This window comes from Melanotaenia boesemani, chromosome 22 (assembly GCF_017639745.1).
Source record: "Melanotaenia boesemani isolate fMelBoe1 chromosome 22, fMelBoe1.pri, whole genome shotgun sequence".
Classification (NCBI taxonomy): Eukaryota; Metazoa; Chordata; class Actinopteri; order Atheriniformes; family Melanotaeniidae; genus Melanotaenia; species Melanotaenia boesemani.
In genome coordinates, this window is record NC_055703.1 from 20746537 (window position 1) to 20764877 (window position 18341).

Below are 18341 nucleotides of genomic sequence, written 5' to 3' on the forward strand. Positions count from 1 at the left end.
AATTAAATGAGCAAATATTTTATTGATATTTGTTATCAAACTAATAAGACCATAAATAAGTTGTATGTTTTAATTTACACGGTTGTCATGATAGTGTAGATAAGTGTAGATAAGATGAGGAACTAAATAATATTTATCACAGTTCTGATATTCATGTGTAGTGTCTGAGCAAAGTGCACAAAATCTGTGCGGCATCCATATTCTGAACTTAAATATTTAGATTACTGATGCCTAGTATAGTCCATTAATTCTCATTCTAAATATGATAATTAGTCAGTTACTTGTAATACTGCTTTGGTCCCCCACTTCTCCATTAATGTGTGTAATCAGAATGCGGTTGTTGTTCTGTTAGAATCACCTTATATTTTAATAATCATATCAATAATTATAATAAGTGTGTAAATGTGTCATTTATATAGTCATACAATTAATGCATGAATATAATGTGTGTCAGTAAGACTAAAACTGAACTTTTAAAAAGGATCTGCAAATACGAAGTCTTACTGAAATTGCACAAAACTACACTCAGATAATGTAGTTTAATTGTTATTTGTCTGTGATGCCAACCAGAAAAAAACTAGTAGACATATTTGTGCTAGTAAATGTACTGAATCATCACCCAACTCACTCACACTCACCAAACTTTGATTAAAATGTTGTTAACAACAACAACAACAACAAAACTCTATTAATAGAAGGAAATTACATTAGTTAAAATAGCAACTTCCCCTTTCCCATCACACTATAAAATGACCTATGAAAGGTTACCTGACCTGTGCTTATCTTTTGATGGAGACAAGGACCAATAGGCTATCTGTGGTCCTTAATTCACAAACAAAGAAAGACCAATTAAACTGTAGTCCAGGTGGGCAGTGAGCTGTAAAATCCAGTTTGTCTTTTGGTGGGTCAGCATTGGCAAACACCTGGAGACTCGGGCTCTTAAAATCACCGACCAAGTTCATAACCTTGGAGTGTTGATAGACTCAGATCTGACTTTCAGCAGCCACATCAAAGCTGTCACTAAGAAACTTTTTACCAGCTCAGAAACATCAACAGAATTAAAAGTTTAGTCTCCCAGAAAGACCAAGAGAAACTCATCCATGCATTTATCTCCAGTAGACTGGATTACTGTAATGGTCTTTTAACAGGACTTCCTAAAAAAGCATTAAACATCTGCAGCTCAACCAAAACGCTGCTGCTAGAGGACTAAGAGAACTGAACACATCACACCAGTTTTGAAATCTTTACACTGGCTTCCAGTCAGTCACAGAATAGATTTTAAAACCCTTCTGATTGTTTACAAATCCTTGAATGGTTTAGGCCCAGAATACATCTGTCATATGTTCAGAGAATATAAACCTAGCAGAGCTCTTAGGTCCAAAGACTCTGGTCGACTAGTCCAAACCAGAGTCCAGACTAAACATGGAGAAGCAGCATTTAGCTGTTATGCTGCAAACAAGTGGAACAAGCTGCCAGTTCAGATTAAACTTTCACCAAATGTAGACATTTTTAAATCCAGGTTAAAAACATTTCTTTTCTCATGCGCCTATGCATGAAACCTGCATGTTAATTTTTTTTTTTTAACTTATCTTGGTTTTAATCATTTTAATGTAATTTATTATTTTATTGTGATTATGTGTTGATGCCTTTTACTATTTCTAAATATCTGTAATGTCTTTGTTTTATGTAAAGCACTTTGAATTGTCCTGTACATGAAATGTGCTATACAAATAAACTGCCTTGCCTTTTAAACGTAGATTTAAGGTCTTATTAAACTCTAAACTCACAGATGACAGCAGAACAAGGCACCATATATCAGAGAAACTCGCTGACATCAGGTGATAAAAAAAAAAAAAAATCTGTACCTAAATGCTGCGCTACCCCTTGTTGATAACATTGTTATTCCAAAGCCATCACTTGAACTTGGAGTGTTTAAGTTACACTGCACATCTGTAGCAAACAAAGGGTCATATCCCAGCAGAATCTTGATGAGAACGGAAGCAGAGAGAGGCAGAGATCTGGTCGGCCTGAAGGTGAAAGTCTCCCAGCTTCACATCTGCTCTGCATTATCTCAAACTGGGGCTCACAAAGACCCCATAACATACACACACAAAAGTATATACATATGCATATGGTACCACCAAAATCTATTAATTATTTAGTGTAAAAGTGTAAATGTTGTTATTGTGTAAAACTTCAGACGGCCAAGGTCAAGAAAATGCACCGTGCAATGTATTTTTAAATACATCAACTGGTAACTTTAAAACTTCGGGGATTCATCCAATTCTGTCATAATGGCACATGCATGTTCCTTTATCATTGCTGCAAGTGGGCTAGTATTGGAGCACATTACTCCCAAGGGAAAGCAATAGCTCTGAGAAACTGTTGATTATTTTAGACTGGAAAGCTGGATTGAGCAACTATACCAGAACAGAAGCTGACATGTCAGCTCCTAGGTTAGGGATCCTTAATTCTTGCCCTCAAGAGCTGGTGTCCTGCAGGTTTTAGAATTTTCCCTCCTTCAACATACCTAATTCAAACTCAGACTTGTGCAAAGCTTGGCAAGTCTGCTATTTACCCAATGATTTGTCAGGTGAGTTGCAGCAGGAAAACTTCTAAAACCCGCTGGGCCCCGGTCTTCGAGGAACAGGACTGAGAATCCCTGTCCTACAGTGACATGCTGCAGTAAATATGTGTTTTTAAAACTTCATGAATGCAACCCACTGAGCAGAAATTAGCCACCACGGTGTCTTGTCAGTATTGGTCAAAGCTGGAGTGACTTCTGCAGAATTATTTGATGTACGACTAAAAGCTGGTTGTACTCTCTTATAAAGGTAAAATCCATGTTATCATGTGTCTGAGTTTTTTGTTCAGTGTTAAAAGGGGCTGTAGAAACAGATTAACACTGCGGCCTTTAGAAACATAAATCATTCTTTTTGTTTTAGCTTACTAAGCTATTTCCTCTTAGTGTTAACAGGTACTTACTCGGGGCAGCCTGCTCCATCTCTTGAGGCTCCTCCTCTGTCTTTTGAGGTGGGCCTTTAATCTTGTAGAGCAAAGCCAGGAGACGACCTTTTATTGAAGTGTCCTGCTCTTCCTCTTCTTCCTCCACTGGAATTCCTGCAAAGACAAACACATTGCACTATTAAGTAAATGGAATCTACAACCATGCTAAAGATTGTTTAGATGTCCCAAAATGATGTGTGATCCCACATAAAGGCATCATCAGTGCAAGTCTAAACATTTTATTACTCAAAAGAAAAAAATGTTTTTGTAAAAAACTTTGGAACACATTCAACAGGGCAAAAAAATCTGTGTAAGACTCTGTCAGGCAAGCAGGTGGACTCTACCACAGTGCAGTCTTAGTTCTTCATGGAAGGAGTTAAGTTCATCCTGGATGTCCTCAGGGCAGGGACAGTCCTCACCTGCACTGAAGTTCAACAAAATGTTGATCTGTAAGAAACAAGAACAAAGCAACAAGAGTCAGGAGGGACATGTGAAAGGTGAGAGAAGCAATAGGCGAGAAACAGGTGACAAAATGATCAAGAAAGAGCACACTGGTGTTTGAGTATGAATAAAAGACAATGGCATAGAGAGCAGTGGCTACATAGGACATCACATTGTCTTGAATCACACTTGGAGAATTGAAGTAATTCTGTGTAATCTCCTGAAGTAAGTGCTCTCAAAAGCTTTCCTGATACCATCTGTCTGATTAACACAGACAGGCTAAGCCTCAAGTCTTTTATATCGAGTCTACTCACAAGAAAGAAATAACAGACATACCACATTAGAAGACTTTAATTATGAGGTCTAACAAAAGCCACGAAACTGCTGTGCTGGCCGTGTCACAAGTTAACTACAAAACACTAAATTTAAATGAGATGCTGCTGCATGCAGCAAGTAAAGAGCTCCTGTTAAAGTTCTAGTAATGTATATTTCCAGCAAAGCTTTTTAATAAAAAAGTGGAGGAACATGGAGCGCTCATAGAGAATGCTGCTTACAGAGCACACCTGCTGCTGACTGCTTCTCTTTCAGAGATCACAGTGAAGCTGTAGGCCTTAGAAGACGCTACAACTCAAAGGATGAGCATTTAAACATTGTAAAAATGATTACCTTGCAGTCTAATATTCAGTATTTGTGTTTTAATTTGTTTTCACACATAACTTCTTCTTCTAAACATAAAATGGGAGACTGGCTGCTCGTTTCAGTTAGGAACATGAAACACAACCACCTCTTGCACACTGGACACCTTCATATGTGTGCAAACCAGGAACTACTCTCACTCTGACTCTTTTACAGATTTGTACAAATCCAGCCAGCACATTTGGTCCGATAATACAAAACATACAGCAGAGAAGCACATAACTGTGAAGCAGATATGGAACAATCATTCCCAGAGAAGAGAGGAGATAGCTACCACCTCCAGCTCTTCCAGAGGGACACTGAGGCATTCCTAATTCAACTGACAGGGTCTAATCTCTCAAATTAATCCAGAATTTGAAACAACCTTTTGAAATAGTAATTTATAGAAATGTACCATCAGGCTAGTTTCTGCCACCTCGTTTGAAGGGAATAAACGTGTCAGCAGGTGGCGGTACAGGCTGCGTTACACATGGCTGCAATAAACACCACAGTACACGTAAATAACAAAACTAGCAGCCTGAGTTATATTCAGGAGAAAAATTAAGCCTAGTTTAGAAGAATTATTTACAGCAGGGTATGTTGTGACTCATCCAGCGAAGCAGAACCTGGCTGACTGTTCTCATGGGAAACATTTTCTGAAAATCTGAAATCTTTTTATTCCCAAGTCTAAATAGCAAATGTTTAAGAGCAAAAATATGGTGTTTTGTATTTCAAAATCTTGTTTGTTCTTATGAAACCTCACCCTTAAGCTTTCTATGGTCACCTTTGATCCTTAAATTCAAAACATAGAACATAACTTAATAGAAATTCTCTCTCTGGGACCATTAAAAATGTTCTGCTTTCAAATGGCAAACACTTAACTTTACTGCACAACCAAAACACTCCATGTTCAATTTAGCTTTAAATATGGTCACTGGGCATCCCAGTAACATTAAGACGTCTTAAATTAATAAAAGGACCAAAGGACCAACAAAAAGCCATCTTCCCTGATTCATTTCTCCATTTGTGCACGAGGTTGCGATTTCTTGAACATAAATTAAGTCTCAATCAGAATGTAAACCTCATAAATTGTCCAAACTTCAGCTCTGTACCTGCTCCTGTGGGGGTGAACGGAACTCTTTGGTCTTCTTGGCAGTGACGGCGGCAGACATGTTTAGAGCCAGCATTAGCTCATTATAGCGGAACTTCTGATTGAACTGCAGCTTGGAGACAAATCTGTCAGAGAAGGAGACGATGGCTTCGATGCGGTGCCTCAGTTCACAGTCGCAGAAATAGTGCAGCAGCTCACACATCTGCAAAGAACAGAAATCCAGCCGGGTTGAAAGTATAAGCATGATTTGTACACTCCCCCTTTTTTATGTTTTAACTTCTGTATTTTACTGTCATTTTCCAGAGATTATCTGCATCAATTTCTATTATTTGTGTAATAAAGTTAAATACATTCAGTTCTAATATTCACAGTGTTCTTCCCTGATGAGTACATTAGTATTCAGCCGCTACTTTCTTCACTCATGCAGACATTTCACAGCAGATAAATTATAAAAGCACTAAAATGCTGACAAATGAGGAATTAGCAAACCAAATCGATAAAAGAGCAAATAAGACGAGAAAAATTAAAATCTAATTAAAGCCTTGACGTGAAAATTTATGGACTTAGTTTCATGCAGTTATTTTAAATCATCAGTCTTGTTCTATGAAGTAAAATTCGTGTGTGTATTTCTTTATGATGCTTTTCATCACCTGCCGTTTGACAGATTCAGGCAGTGACTTCTCCAGCAGGCCTTTTGCAAGTGGTTTGCCCTCCTTTGTTTCCTCCTCTCCTGCCTCCACGGCCTTCTCCTCGTTTTTGCTCACCTCCTCCTTCTCCCCTGGTACAGCCACCTCATCCCCCTTCACTTCCTCCCCCTCTTTGCTTTCCCCAAATACGTTGGGATCGATCAGGAGGAGAATCAACCGAACCTCTTCGCTAGTTAGGACTCCCATTATAAGCAGTGTTCCAATAAGCTTCAGGATGGGGACAAATTGATACTGTAAACTCCCACCTACTGGGTCTCGGATGTAGGACCCTCCGCCCTGAACAGCCTCTGTGATCATGCTGATGGCTTTTTCCTTTAGGATGCCCAGCGGGATCTGGGGGCTATAGAGGAACTGGTGGCGTTTGGTGCTGATGATGCCAACGGGGGAAAAGTAAACTCGAGGTTTGAGAGAGGTGCTCAGGCCCACACCAGGCAGTGAATGCCGCTTGGACTCATCTGGGAACAGCTTGATGGAGCGCGTCTCGTCCGTCACAGGGATAATAAACTCATTGTTCATCATTAAGCGAGCCTCCTTTGCCGTCTCAAGATGGATGCTGGAAATAAGAGTTTGTTTAAGAACAGCATACTTTTGGAGGTTAAAAAAAGTCTTCACTTAGCAGTATAAATGTGACATTGGTAAGATTTTACAGTCCAATCACTCAAAATCACCACAATATATTTGTGGGAGGTAAGAGGGGTGTTAATGATTCAGCATTTAGCAGCTGAGCTACAGATATTGAGCTCTCCAACTTCTGAAATAAAACCTGCAGCTACAAACATGTAAATTTCCATGTAGACAAACCTTTTCTGTAGTCATGGAAAGAGGCACAAATCTGACTAAATATAAAGTGATTATATGACATCACACTACACCAAGGTACCAAACATAATATGTTTTCAGGCATGCATAATATCAGCTGGCAGGAATCCACATTACAGCTACATTATTGTAAACCAGACAAAAATGCTTATTTCATTTTGCTCTCTACTCCATCACTCAACACTTAATGGAGACTGAAATAGATAAAAATCATCAAATTGGCACAAATACTGCCAATCTGTTTTTCTACTTCTTGCACAGCACCTGAGGTAAATTCTAATACTTACAGGAATCTTGCCTTTAAGTTTCATTTGCTAATTTCCTACTATAATTAAGTTTCTCTACATCTTTAATGAACATTTGCCAAATAGCACCATGGCAAAAATAAATGAGAAAAGAAACAAAACAACACAAAGTGTTTAGTAAAGTACACAACCCACCTGATTAGGACATTATAAAAGCCTTCTCTCAGCATACCAGAGAGGTACTGGTTGTCGATGGTGTAGAGAAGCTGTGATTGGTCCAAATGGCTGCAAAGAGCGTGAGCTACACGAGTGTTTCCCAAAGCACAGAGGGCGCAGTACAGCTTCAGGGTGTGATAGTGGAACTTCCTCAGGTCTTCATGCTCTGATAACTCTAGGATGTCCAAACACCTGAAGGAAAGAAGGGTGAATGAATAATAAAAGCTAATTGTTGTTATTTGGAAACCCATGATAATTTGCGTTTGGGAATCTCTGGGCAGTGCGGCTCTGCAACGTCACCTTTGCTTTGTTGCCTGGAAAGTTTTTGACAAGGCGTGAGCACAGCTGCTATCAAAGTTCATTTAGATTAATGCACAGCAAGAAACTGAGGAGTAAACAAAACTCTGATTTCAGGTCATTGGGGGAAAAAGAAAAACAAATAGACTGTTTACATTCTGCTGGTGAAAGTTGTTATTTTTTATGTTTTCTTTACCTGTTTTCTTCAGGTATATGTACCGCCATCATCTGGAGAGGTTCCAAGCACTGGACAACCCAACCATGCCTTTCACTGACACGAGCCGTCTCCACATTAAGGAAGGTATTTGGCATCCGGCTCCAAAGCACAGCTACGATGGTCTGCACATCCACCCGTGGTGGGCACTCTGGCACCGGGTTCCTGTGCTCACTCTTGAATATGGCCGATGACAGCGGCATGGCATCCTGGGATCAAATGTCAGAGAGTATGTATGCATTTCTTGTCAGATTATTCTACTTCTACTGGGATTGAAAGGCTGTTGCATAAATTTAATCTGTCTCATTCTTAGATTAGAAAGGAAACAAACCTTTATCTTGACAAACTCAAACTGGAAAAGATTTGCACTGGTAGGGCGAACAAACACCGCTGGGAAGAGCTTGGTATTTGGCTCCACCTGAAAACAAACAAAGCCAACAAATAGTCAAAATGGTCAAACTTTTTTTTACTATTGAAACCTAATATGAGTGAGAGTTTTACATCTACAATTCAGTGAAAATTACTTGCTGCATTGATGAAAACCAACACAATGAGAGAGAACAAAAACCTGAGCTTTGGTATGGTAAAAGGCTTTTAAAGTTTAAACCCTCTTGATTCCTTCACAGGTTTGTTTGTGTTTAAAACTCCAGTTCACAACTAAACCAAGCAATGAGAAGAAAAGAGAGAAACAGGAGAGTAAAACTGAGATTAAAAGAGAATGACACATAAGTGACAGCAGCTTTTCAGAGCATCATTTCAACAACCGGAGATCAACAGAGCGGCACAAGGATTACTCAGCAGATCTCCGCCTTTGTAATGATGCTGGTATTAAAAACAGATGAGACTTAAGCTGTTTTATTTTCTAATTGCCTTTTTGCAGGTCCATTTTACTGCCGTACTAACTGATAACCTTAACGGTCTTTTTGAGTGCAGAAGGATAATAAAATTCTTAGCGTCAACATGTATATCTTATTTAAACAATAAACATCTCCTTTTTTGTTTTCCCTTTAGGGTAGATAGGGATAGCTGAATAGTAAAAATACTGTATGGAAAAAAAAAACCCCAATATTTATTTAGAGGAAAAAAGATATAATCTGATGTTCATAATAAAGTTTGAGTGAGGCTGCCCTGGAGCTTCCCCTGCTATTGAGCTGTATTCTGCTTATCTACCTGATATGCCGTGGGCAGTTCCTTCCCATTGGCAGTGAAGGAGACAAGGCCAGTGGCCAGATCAATCAGGCAGCCAATCTCCAGGTCAGAGTTGGAACGGCTGGAGGAAGACGGGCCGGCTGCGTCTGCTGCACACACCATGTAGCAGTTACTCCTCTGCACACTGCAGCAGAAACACACAGAACACCAGTTCAGCAATCCTGCTGTAAGTACAAGTGAATGTAAATAAAAGGACAACTGAAACTAATACATTTTCATCATGTCAAGAGTAATCGATCTGTGTCCACTTGAGACTTTTGCCTCATTCCTATTCATTCTGTTTCGCACGGAAGCTCTCATCCTAATTCACCCCCCCTGAATACTGAGTAGGAATGGAAAGCAGCTGTTAAAAGATAAATCAATATGTCTTTGTTTTTTTTTAACCAAAGAACTGACAAGGCAACATCAAACTATGGCTACTGGTTGATTTAAATGGCTACTCTCAGCATGTCGACCAACATAACGTAATGTCAAAACATTTCCTTTATTTTCTTGTTTTGAGAGGAGGATACACAAAACATAAACTGGATTTCTTTATAGGTCTAAAGCTTTGTGGGGGTCTGCGATACAAACAATGTACAGAGATACAGTGCTGTAAAAAGACCAAATTTAAAACTATTTTAGAAACCCAGCTAAGGTCATACAGCTATGCCTCTGCTGAAGCCACCTACTGTGCTGGTCAATGAAATGCCCACACAGGCACCTTAAAGCTGCCAGTAGAGGCAAATGAAAAGGTGACTCCTATCTAATGCCTCAAGTGATGATTAGCATTTCAAGGCCAATGCTCGGTAGCTGGTAATCAGATATTTCATTTTTTATATTACAGATAATCAATAGGTGGCTTTGCCATGGATATAGGCTCTAGCTGTACCTCCTGCAGGTTTATCAGAATGAATTTAGCCATTTTCACTGTATCATGCAAGAACAGGTATTTCAAAAGCAACAGAGATGTGCTCTCCTTCAGAGATAAGTAACAGCTGCAGCAACCACTGCTGTAAGACTACTTCTAGGAGATAATCATATGCACGTCAATATTCAGTTACAGAGCAGAGTATGTTGCACCTTATGGCCATTTATAATCTTAAATACCCCATTTTTTGTGATAGTTTTTGGATTTTTTTTTTATTTTAAATTAAATTTATTCACAATATCTGATCCATTGCAACATGCTTCCACTTTTTACATTCTTTCCCACTTCTACTCTACTTTAATAAACCAGCTTTGGTTTAATTTAAATCTTAAGTACTCTGGCAAAACAAGAAAAGTATTGTGAGAACTCAGAATGTAATTAAAAATAAATGGAGAGGATATAATAGAACAGAAAATTCACAATAAAATTATATCACCCAGTGTGCTTAAGGGCTCTACACTTAATAGGATTTTATATAAACTCCAGATATTAAAACGCCAGCAGCTTGCCTCTCATGGACCCGGCCCCTCTCATCTCCAAGGGTGATGGTGACTGTTCGCGTCTTGCTGAGACTGAAGTTCTTGCTGTGGTAGTGATAATCAGGTGTCACCCAGCCCACCCACACAGAGGCAGGGTCCTGTCCAGCAAACACTCTCACAGAGTGGTAATACTGAAAATGTAAGTAATGATGAAAAAGGTTAATGTTGATAAAGAGCAGCAACTTAGCCTAATATGTCACAAGAGTCATTGAGAATTAATGTTGATTTACAGTTGTGATGCTCCCATAATCAATACTTCCATCTTCTTTTGGAGGATGGCTGCAAAAATAAAAATAGATCGTTAAAAAAAAAAAAATGCATGTATGATTTTGAAGTTCATTTCAGACAGATGTAGAGAATTAAATAAGACAATGTCAGAATTGTGTGTCTGACCTGAGCTTCAGTGATTCGTCCAGTATCCGATCTGCAGAGTAGAACTCCACAGGCATGCTCAGTCTGCAGTAGACCATGTCACTGTTGCTATTCTGGGTGCCAAATGTCTTATGGGTGACCTTAAGGCATGGAGGACTGTCTACCGTTCCATCAATCCTTGTCACCTGCAGCATTAACAGGCAGGAGCCAATCAAAACCCAAAGGGGACACCAGTTACACTGCCACTAAGGCAATCAATGATAGAGAGCCTCTGTGGGCATGAGCCTAAATGGATGATACTGAATAAGCAATAATAAGGAATATACTTCTCTACCTCAATATGCATGTGATCCTGGGGTACATTGAAAAATGTAGGGAGGCGCTTGCTGAACCACATGGTGATTTCTCTGTTCATGTTGACGGCAAAGGGCTCAAAACCTTCCTGGAGACCGCACATGGTGTAGTACTTAAAAGTGCTGGCATCTTTGCCCAGGTTCATACGGCCGATCTCAGACATGCCAAGGCTACACACTGGGATGAATCCTGTAGAGTTGCAAATTATATTAGTGGGTCTGACAGAAGTTAAATGAAATGATTACTTGACTACGCTTAACATTATGGAAAGTCAAAATGTAATGTCCTCTTAAGCATGACTAATTAGTCTTTCCGAGCTTTAACACTTTGCAAGATCCTTCCTGAGCAAAGGTAAAAAAGATCTTTCTTTGTAAGTCTACCAAAAAAGTCATTCATATCTGATCTTTTTCTTTGTTAGAGGAGTTTATCTTTTCCCCTGTAGGCCTAGACGTACCAAGGAGGAAGCAGAATTAAAGATTGTAAGATCGACTTGAATCTGGGACCCTTACCATCTTCAGTCTCAAAGTCAGCAAAACAAAGCTCAGAACCCTTGCTGGTGATCAGCAGCTCTCCATTCAGGGTGAAAATCATGGATTTGTCCTCCATATTGATCATGCAGCCAACCACGTCACCCTGTTTCCAAGGCTGTCCAAAGTAGCGACTGCCTGCATGCATCCTCCGACCCTGGAAAAATGATAACGCATGGTTCAAAATACTGTCATAAAAGTCAAATCTAATATCTTGCATCTTTCAACAACTTTGCAACAGAAAAAAAAACTCATAAAAAATAAAATCAGAAGCAGCTATGATCATTTACTAGCCACAAAAATGTAATAAACTGCAAACATATACTGAACATATACATATCTGTTTTACCCTGTATCCATCAAAGACATAAGCTTGATCATCCAATCCCAGTTCCATATCAGGCCTGCAGCCTGGTCTGGCCCAGCCAACTCTCATGTCACCTCCACTCAGGACTTCAAACTCAAAGTACCACTTCCCTGTCTTCACAGCGTACGTCTGCTCCACACGGAAGAAGCGGATGGTCTCGATGCTCTGATCATCTGACACATGTACCACTTTGACCAGAGACAGAAACATAAAACTGAACATTAATATGACTGGATATTTCCAACAATAGCTTTAGGCTGACAGATCCAATAACGAAAGTTGAGGAAAAAGAAAAAAGACATTAAGATCACTAAACAAATACTGGAAGCTGTGCTTGCAGATAATAGTAGCTACTGATCAGGTGTCATTAGTATTTAGATGCTTCTACACCAAATGTAGTTTAGATGTTTTAAATGAGTATGCATATTGCATATGAGCTGCAGTAAAGTCACAAATAGCCTCACCCTCCTGGTCTGGGGGGTCAATGTCATATCCATATCCAACCATAGTCCTGATAGCCTCTCTTAGACTGTCTCTGTTAGACTTCTTAGTTCGTTCATCCAGTAAAGCATATGGCACCAGGCGAGGGTTACGTCTGCTCTTCAAATCCTGGCACAAATAAAACACAAGAATGCAGTTAAGGAATTATGCAAGTAGTCTACAGTCTGTTAATAAAGAGCAAAGGAAGTTAAAGAAATGTGGTAACATTAACATCAGTTTCCAGCAATGTTAATATTGATGTATTATAAGACTTAATATCATCACTTGTTATGTGGGTGCAATAAGATGGCTATAGTCAATTCTGCATTAGAAATCAATTGTGTTATTTAACAGATTCTTTGTATTCAAAGCAACTCACAAAGCAGTTTGACTGATTAGATGTGAACTGGCAAAGTTAAGGATGTATTTTACAACTTTCTAAAAGACAAACAGCCCATATTTCCTGAGCTATATCTGCCCCTAAATAGAAAAATAACTGAATATTTTAATTTTCAGCGCTGAGTTTAGTCCTGCAGGTATTCATCCTCTGAAGTTTAGAGGCAACAGACATACCACCCCCCAACTTTCACACAATTTTGAACTTCATTTCCTATTAAAACCACTTCTTCAGGCAGTTCAAAATTTATTCACCATTTATCAACACATGTTATGTAACTGGCATTTGAGACTTGCTCACTAGCTCTATGGCACATGGAGATGGCAACTATTTTGTTTTGTTTTTAGCCAACCCCTTTAGATATTGATCATGTCTTAACTTTGCCCTTTCCTTTGGCTGGTAATCAACAGGTTAAAAACAATAAAATACTCATTGTAGTGTCATAATCCGAAAAACTACTGACATCACAATGGCCTCTGATGCAATAAATTCATGATAATGGGACACCTCATTGAGCATCCTCTATGACCTAGCAACTATTCAAAATCTAAGTCCAGTTTATTTCTTATTAAGACTAAATAACTGTTACCTGCTGGATGCCATAGGTCCATCCTTGTTTAATCCTGTCTTTGGCCCACACATTGTGTGCATTTTCAGCCAGTTTATCAACTAGAACCTCTTGACCTTGAGTCAGCTTCACATCAGAGAGTTCCAGTGGCGCAGGCTTATATCCATTAGACATCATGTAACTGCAGACAGGATGAAAAAAGCACAAGATGCTGACATCATGTTGACTTTAACAAGAGATCATTTATAAACAGTAAAATAAATTATATTTAAGTTACAAATCAAGCAACTGCTTTAAAAACATGTCTTAAAAATGGACAAAAAGATATCATACTCTTTGGGTAACTTGATTTTCTTCAAATCTTCTTCAGCGTGAACGTTAACCTGGGCAACATGGCACCCCAGTGCCAACAGTGTTCTGAGGAGAAAAGTGAGAAATGAAACAGGGGGAGAGATAAACCCTTATGTGATAAATTTTTAAGCCTCATTACACTTTGTCAGATGAAAATGCTTCAACCCGCTGCCAGAAGAATCCACTGAGACACTGCTACATTTTTTAACACAGCTCAACAGACATCAGTAATTCTCAATCAATACAATAACAATAAGGAGCACTTAGCTTTGGCTGTGTGGATAACATGGCATTAGGGGCCACAACATTATATAATTGACAAGCTGCATACTACGACTAAAACTCACTGTAAGAGAAGGTTGCTCTATTGGGCCAAGCCAAATGTTTTTACAGTGAGACGACTCGGTTACTGGCTCAGATAGCCTTTGAATCAAGTATTACCAAGAAATCAATACTGGAACTCTCTCAGGAGATGAAAGTCATTACAAGAGCTGCTTTAATCTTAGTCTCAATCTGGTTTTGCTCAGCATTTGGTGGGAAGCTGCTGCAGCAGTTGTATAAATGAGTAATTGGAATAATGAAACAAACAGCTTGGCCTTACTTAAGAGTTTCACTAGACATCTGCACATTGTAGTTCCTTTCAGTTTCAGGCAGTTTGGCAAAATCCACGAGGCAAGGGTGCTGCCTCTTGTTGTCATCACGAACCTGAGGAGAAAGCAGACAGGAGCTGTATAATTAACAGGGGAATAGGGCTGAAATCCTCACGGGAATGGCTAATAAAAAGTGAAACCAAGTAAAGAAGCTTAACAAAAACAATGCATCCAGCTTTATCATCACCCTGCTTGCTAAATAACAGCCGCTTGTCAAAAAAAGAATCTAACTTGGATTTAGTGCAATGCTACTCTGAGATTATGAAGTGTATTACAGTTAAATTTAAAACCAAGTCACTGTTTGGACTTAAATGTTGTCCTTGGGTGGCTGTAAGACCTGGGTTAAACCCCTGAGGGGAGCTCTTTGTCTGTCTTAATTAATGTGGGTGTCATTCTCTTGGAAGCTGAGACACTCATTAAGTTTGTTAAAGGGCAATGTGGAAACAGCCTCAGTGGAATATTATTGTATGATAACCCAACAGTACAACAGAAGCAGAGTGTGTGATCAGACTTCTAATGGTCCACTCTGCAGTAAAAAGGAGGAGTGAATGTCAGTGAAATGCTCTGAGAAAAAACAGAGATGTGTGAAGTTCATATACTATAAATTAAACGTTAAATGCACAATTTAGTTTCTTTAAAGAGGAGTTTTGTAAAGTACTTAAACACAGTTAATATATTATAGTAAGGTAAGTGAAAGTGAGCCCCAGGTTAGCGAAGTACTCAAAGGGCACTGCACCAAAAGCTAATAATTTTCAGATAAGAATGGAGTCAGAAGAAAAAAGCATCTTGACCCTAAACAAAAAAGTAATTTTTGTCAGATGTCTCTGAAATGGAACTGAATATTAACCATGATCTCTAAAAGCTGCCACACCACTGCACACCAGCTTTATTTCTGCTTTCTATGAAACAGAGCATTTTATAGGTTGCTACAATAAGATATTTCTTGCAAAGAGCTACACAGATTTTTAGATTTTGGGACATTTCACTTGTGAGGTAAAAAGAGCTTGAGCAGTTTAGATAAAAAAAAATCTAGTGCAGTCAACCCCAGTTTCTTTGGGAAAAAATCTTCATGCTTTTAAAGCAAGCATCCTAACTTGTCTCCTTTCTTCTCCTCTTTCACTGACTTAAAAAAACCAAATGCCCTTGATTCTCCTGCATTTACAGGCCAATGGTCAGTAACCTTGGCATATAGTTAAAATAACAGAAATGTTAAAGTTAATGAGCCATAATCTAGCATTTTAATGTTAATGTCTAGAGCCAACCTTCATTAGTCTCCATTTCCAATTATAACAGCACCATTTTTGTTTCAGTTTAGTCACAGTTGGAGCATGACGGTGGTTTACCTTGCCAAAAGTCCACCCAAGTTCGATCTTGTTCATCCCCCAAAGTTCATGGATGTTTTCTGCCAGCTTGTCACGGATGTTTTCCAGATGAGGAGGAAGAACAATCTGCACGGAGGGAAGCGTGACAATTAAATTTATACAGTGTTAAAATGTGCTTGCACATTTATTTTTCCTCCCTTCTGCCTATGCAACTTTCCAGATTTTAGGAAGTTGTAGAAGCTTTCACGGGAAGCAAAGTTAGTATCTATGTTGGATTTATGCTTCAGAGCCACTAATAAAGCATAACATCAATCGATCTTATATCCAAACAGCATATTTTTTGAGTGATGGGAAAAGAACAGTTTTAACATATACAATGCAGATTAAATGCTCAGAGCCAACCCTCTTTATTAGTTTGTTTAGTTTCTGATTCACTGGTTTTGATGCTGCCACCCCGATAGATGCAAAGAAAAGTGGACTCCCCTCCACAAACCTGCTGCATCTAGATTCAGATTTCACAGCTTTGAACGCCTCACCTGGCTGGTGTCAACAGGAGTGGGAATGAAGGATGCCTGAGAGAGGAACTTGGTGGTTCCCAACAGATCACGAACCCCATCATGGTCCCGCTTGTACTCCTTCACAGCCTCTACATGCATCTTCTCCTTGGGCAGCAGCGCTTCGTAGCATGGAGAGTAACCGGCAGGTGGCAAGAACTTGAAATCGCCGTGGCGTCCACCCAACAAGAAACGGACTCTGAAGTGAGAGGTTACAAAACACTGGATGCTAGAACTTAACGTATAGGGTGTTTAAGAAGTTTACTTAAACAAAATAGCTATTTTATTGTAACTTAGATTCAGTTTTGGGCTACAGTTCTCTACAGATGTCACTTCATAAAACTGGGGCTACAGTTTAAACAACAAAAGGCAGATATTTCCTTCCTTTATGTGAAGTCAGAAAATTGTCCACCTTTAAATCTATTCTGCTTTCTGAGACACTACAGTCAAAATTCCTTTGGCTTCACAACAGAACACCCACTAAATATTCTAATTTCTTGCCATTATTTGGCAGGAAATGGTGGAAAGACAAAATAAGGGGAAAAAAAAATAAAAAAAGAAGGTTCTCTGCAAATGTCCTGAAGCAGAATCACAATGAAAATGCCTCAATAATGTGGCATCACCTGTAGAATTTTAGATTTCTAGGTGCTGTAGTTTAAACCTTTAAACCTTAAACTACATCATTATTTATTATGTAACCCTATAAAAGCTTAGCACCCCCTAGCGAAACGTAGCAACCACAATAAGCATCTGTCCTCCGAATGCTTTTACAGTTTATTACCCAATTATAAACATGAGGCCTTACTTGACACCTGCAGAGAAGCTGACAACAGGGTAAAAGAATCCATCGGTGTTGAAGTCCTCGAACATGCCCTGGACAGGCTGCCCGTTGATCCTGAAGGACATACTGGGAGCGCTCAAATCCAGACAGCAGCTGACCACATCGTCCGAGTTCAGCAGGTGCTGGTTAATGGAGGCCACGGCTCTCGGGATTCGACCTAGACAACAACGGGCAGAGACATAGAGGAGGGATGTTACAGCTGCAAAGTCATTGTGAATGTAGGGCAGAGGGGAAAAACAGGGGAGCAGACTGGCGAGAGATGTGTGATGAATGTTTTAAAAGGAATGACATGAAAATGGATGTGGAGGAAGTGAAAGGTCATTTAGTAGATTTGGAGGTAAAAAGAGGTAAAACAGGTGTTGGTTTGTAAGGGGAGTGACTTGGGGAGAGAGGATTAAAGCCACTAAGCATCCAAAGCGAATACTTCCACATCCTTATCAAGATGCAAAATACATCTGCAATCAGCTGACACTTCAGTTATTTGCAGCTTGTTTGATGCAGCATGTTTGATTAAAGGCATGCATTACAAAATCATTAGTGAAGGTCTAAATCTCTTCAGTAAATTTAATCCAGAGGTCTGTCAGGTAGATGTTGGAAAGCTGTGCTGTTTGGCCTCCACAGTAAAAAACTAACCTGGATTGTTGACAGGTTCCTGCATTACTCAAGTTCTGTCAGGCCAAAGAGCTTCCAGAAAACTGTTTTCTTATCATACTGAAGTGCTAACTAAAATAACTTTACTGTAGTTCTGCAAATTGATGCTGGTTCCTATTTTGTCTCAACTTCCAATTAATTTTTAATGTACATTCATTTAACATTTTAAGCATGCAATAGATTGCAATAGATAGATTAGAACCTATTCAGAAACATGAACAGGTGACTGCAACCACCTTTTGGCACTAAAGCCTGTGAGGCTGAGTCTTTGATGAGCAAAGATGGGAAAGGATCTCCAGTTTGGGAGCAAATGTGAGAAAAATCACTAAGCTGATTTAAATCCGTCTCTCAGAAAAGACTGGAAAGGATTATCATGTTTCTCACTCTACAATGAAAAATATCAATAAAATATTCAAGAATTATAGAAAGACAAGTTTAGTTGAACTTTATTTGAACTACTGTGAACTTTGGTGTCTCAGAATGCATCAAGAACTATTTATTACCAATAGCTGACAATA

The 18341-nt window shown here is 39.1% G+C and overlaps 1 protein-coding gene across 1 annotated transcript in view; it reads right to left on the reverse strand.

The window, feature by feature from the left end:
• ryr3 (ryanodine receptor 3) overlaps positions 1 to 18341 on the reverse strand; it is a 109909-nt gene that overhangs the window by 44608 nt on the left and 46960 nt on the right. The window contains exons 20-40 of the mRNA XM_041975039.1: positions 17137 to 17329; positions 16314 to 16530; positions 15799 to 15903; positions 14407 to 14510; positions 13788 to 13871; positions 13476 to 13635; positions 12474 to 12618; positions 11992 to 12197; positions 11625 to 11799; positions 11096 to 11304; positions 10783 to 10946; positions 10620 to 10668; positions 10360 to 10520; positions 8902 to 9064; positions 8063 to 8149; positions 7714 to 7940; positions 7200 to 7412; positions 5884 to 6493; positions 5235 to 5435; positions 3351 to 3453; positions 2986 to 3120 (exon numbers count right to left, since the gene is read on the reverse strand). Coding sequence (XP_041830973.1) covers positions 2986 to 3120; positions 3351 to 3453; positions 5235 to 5435; positions 5884 to 6493; positions 7200 to 7412; positions 7714 to 7940; positions 8063 to 8149; positions 8902 to 9064; positions 10360 to 10520; positions 10620 to 10668; positions 10783 to 10946; positions 11096 to 11304; positions 11625 to 11799; positions 11992 to 12197; positions 12474 to 12618; positions 13476 to 13635; positions 13788 to 13871; positions 14407 to 14510; positions 15799 to 15903; positions 16314 to 16530; positions 17137 to 17329 — 3711 coding nt within the window. The remainder of the gene's footprint in view (positions 1 to 2985; positions 3121 to 3350; positions 3454 to 5234; positions 5436 to 5883; positions 6494 to 7199; positions 7413 to 7713; positions 7941 to 8062; positions 8150 to 8901; positions 9065 to 10359; positions 10521 to 10619; positions 10669 to 10782; positions 10947 to 11095; positions 11305 to 11624; positions 11800 to 11991; positions 12198 to 12473; positions 12619 to 13475; positions 13636 to 13787; positions 13872 to 14406; positions 14511 to 15798; positions 15904 to 16313; positions 16531 to 17136; positions 17330 to 18341) is intronic.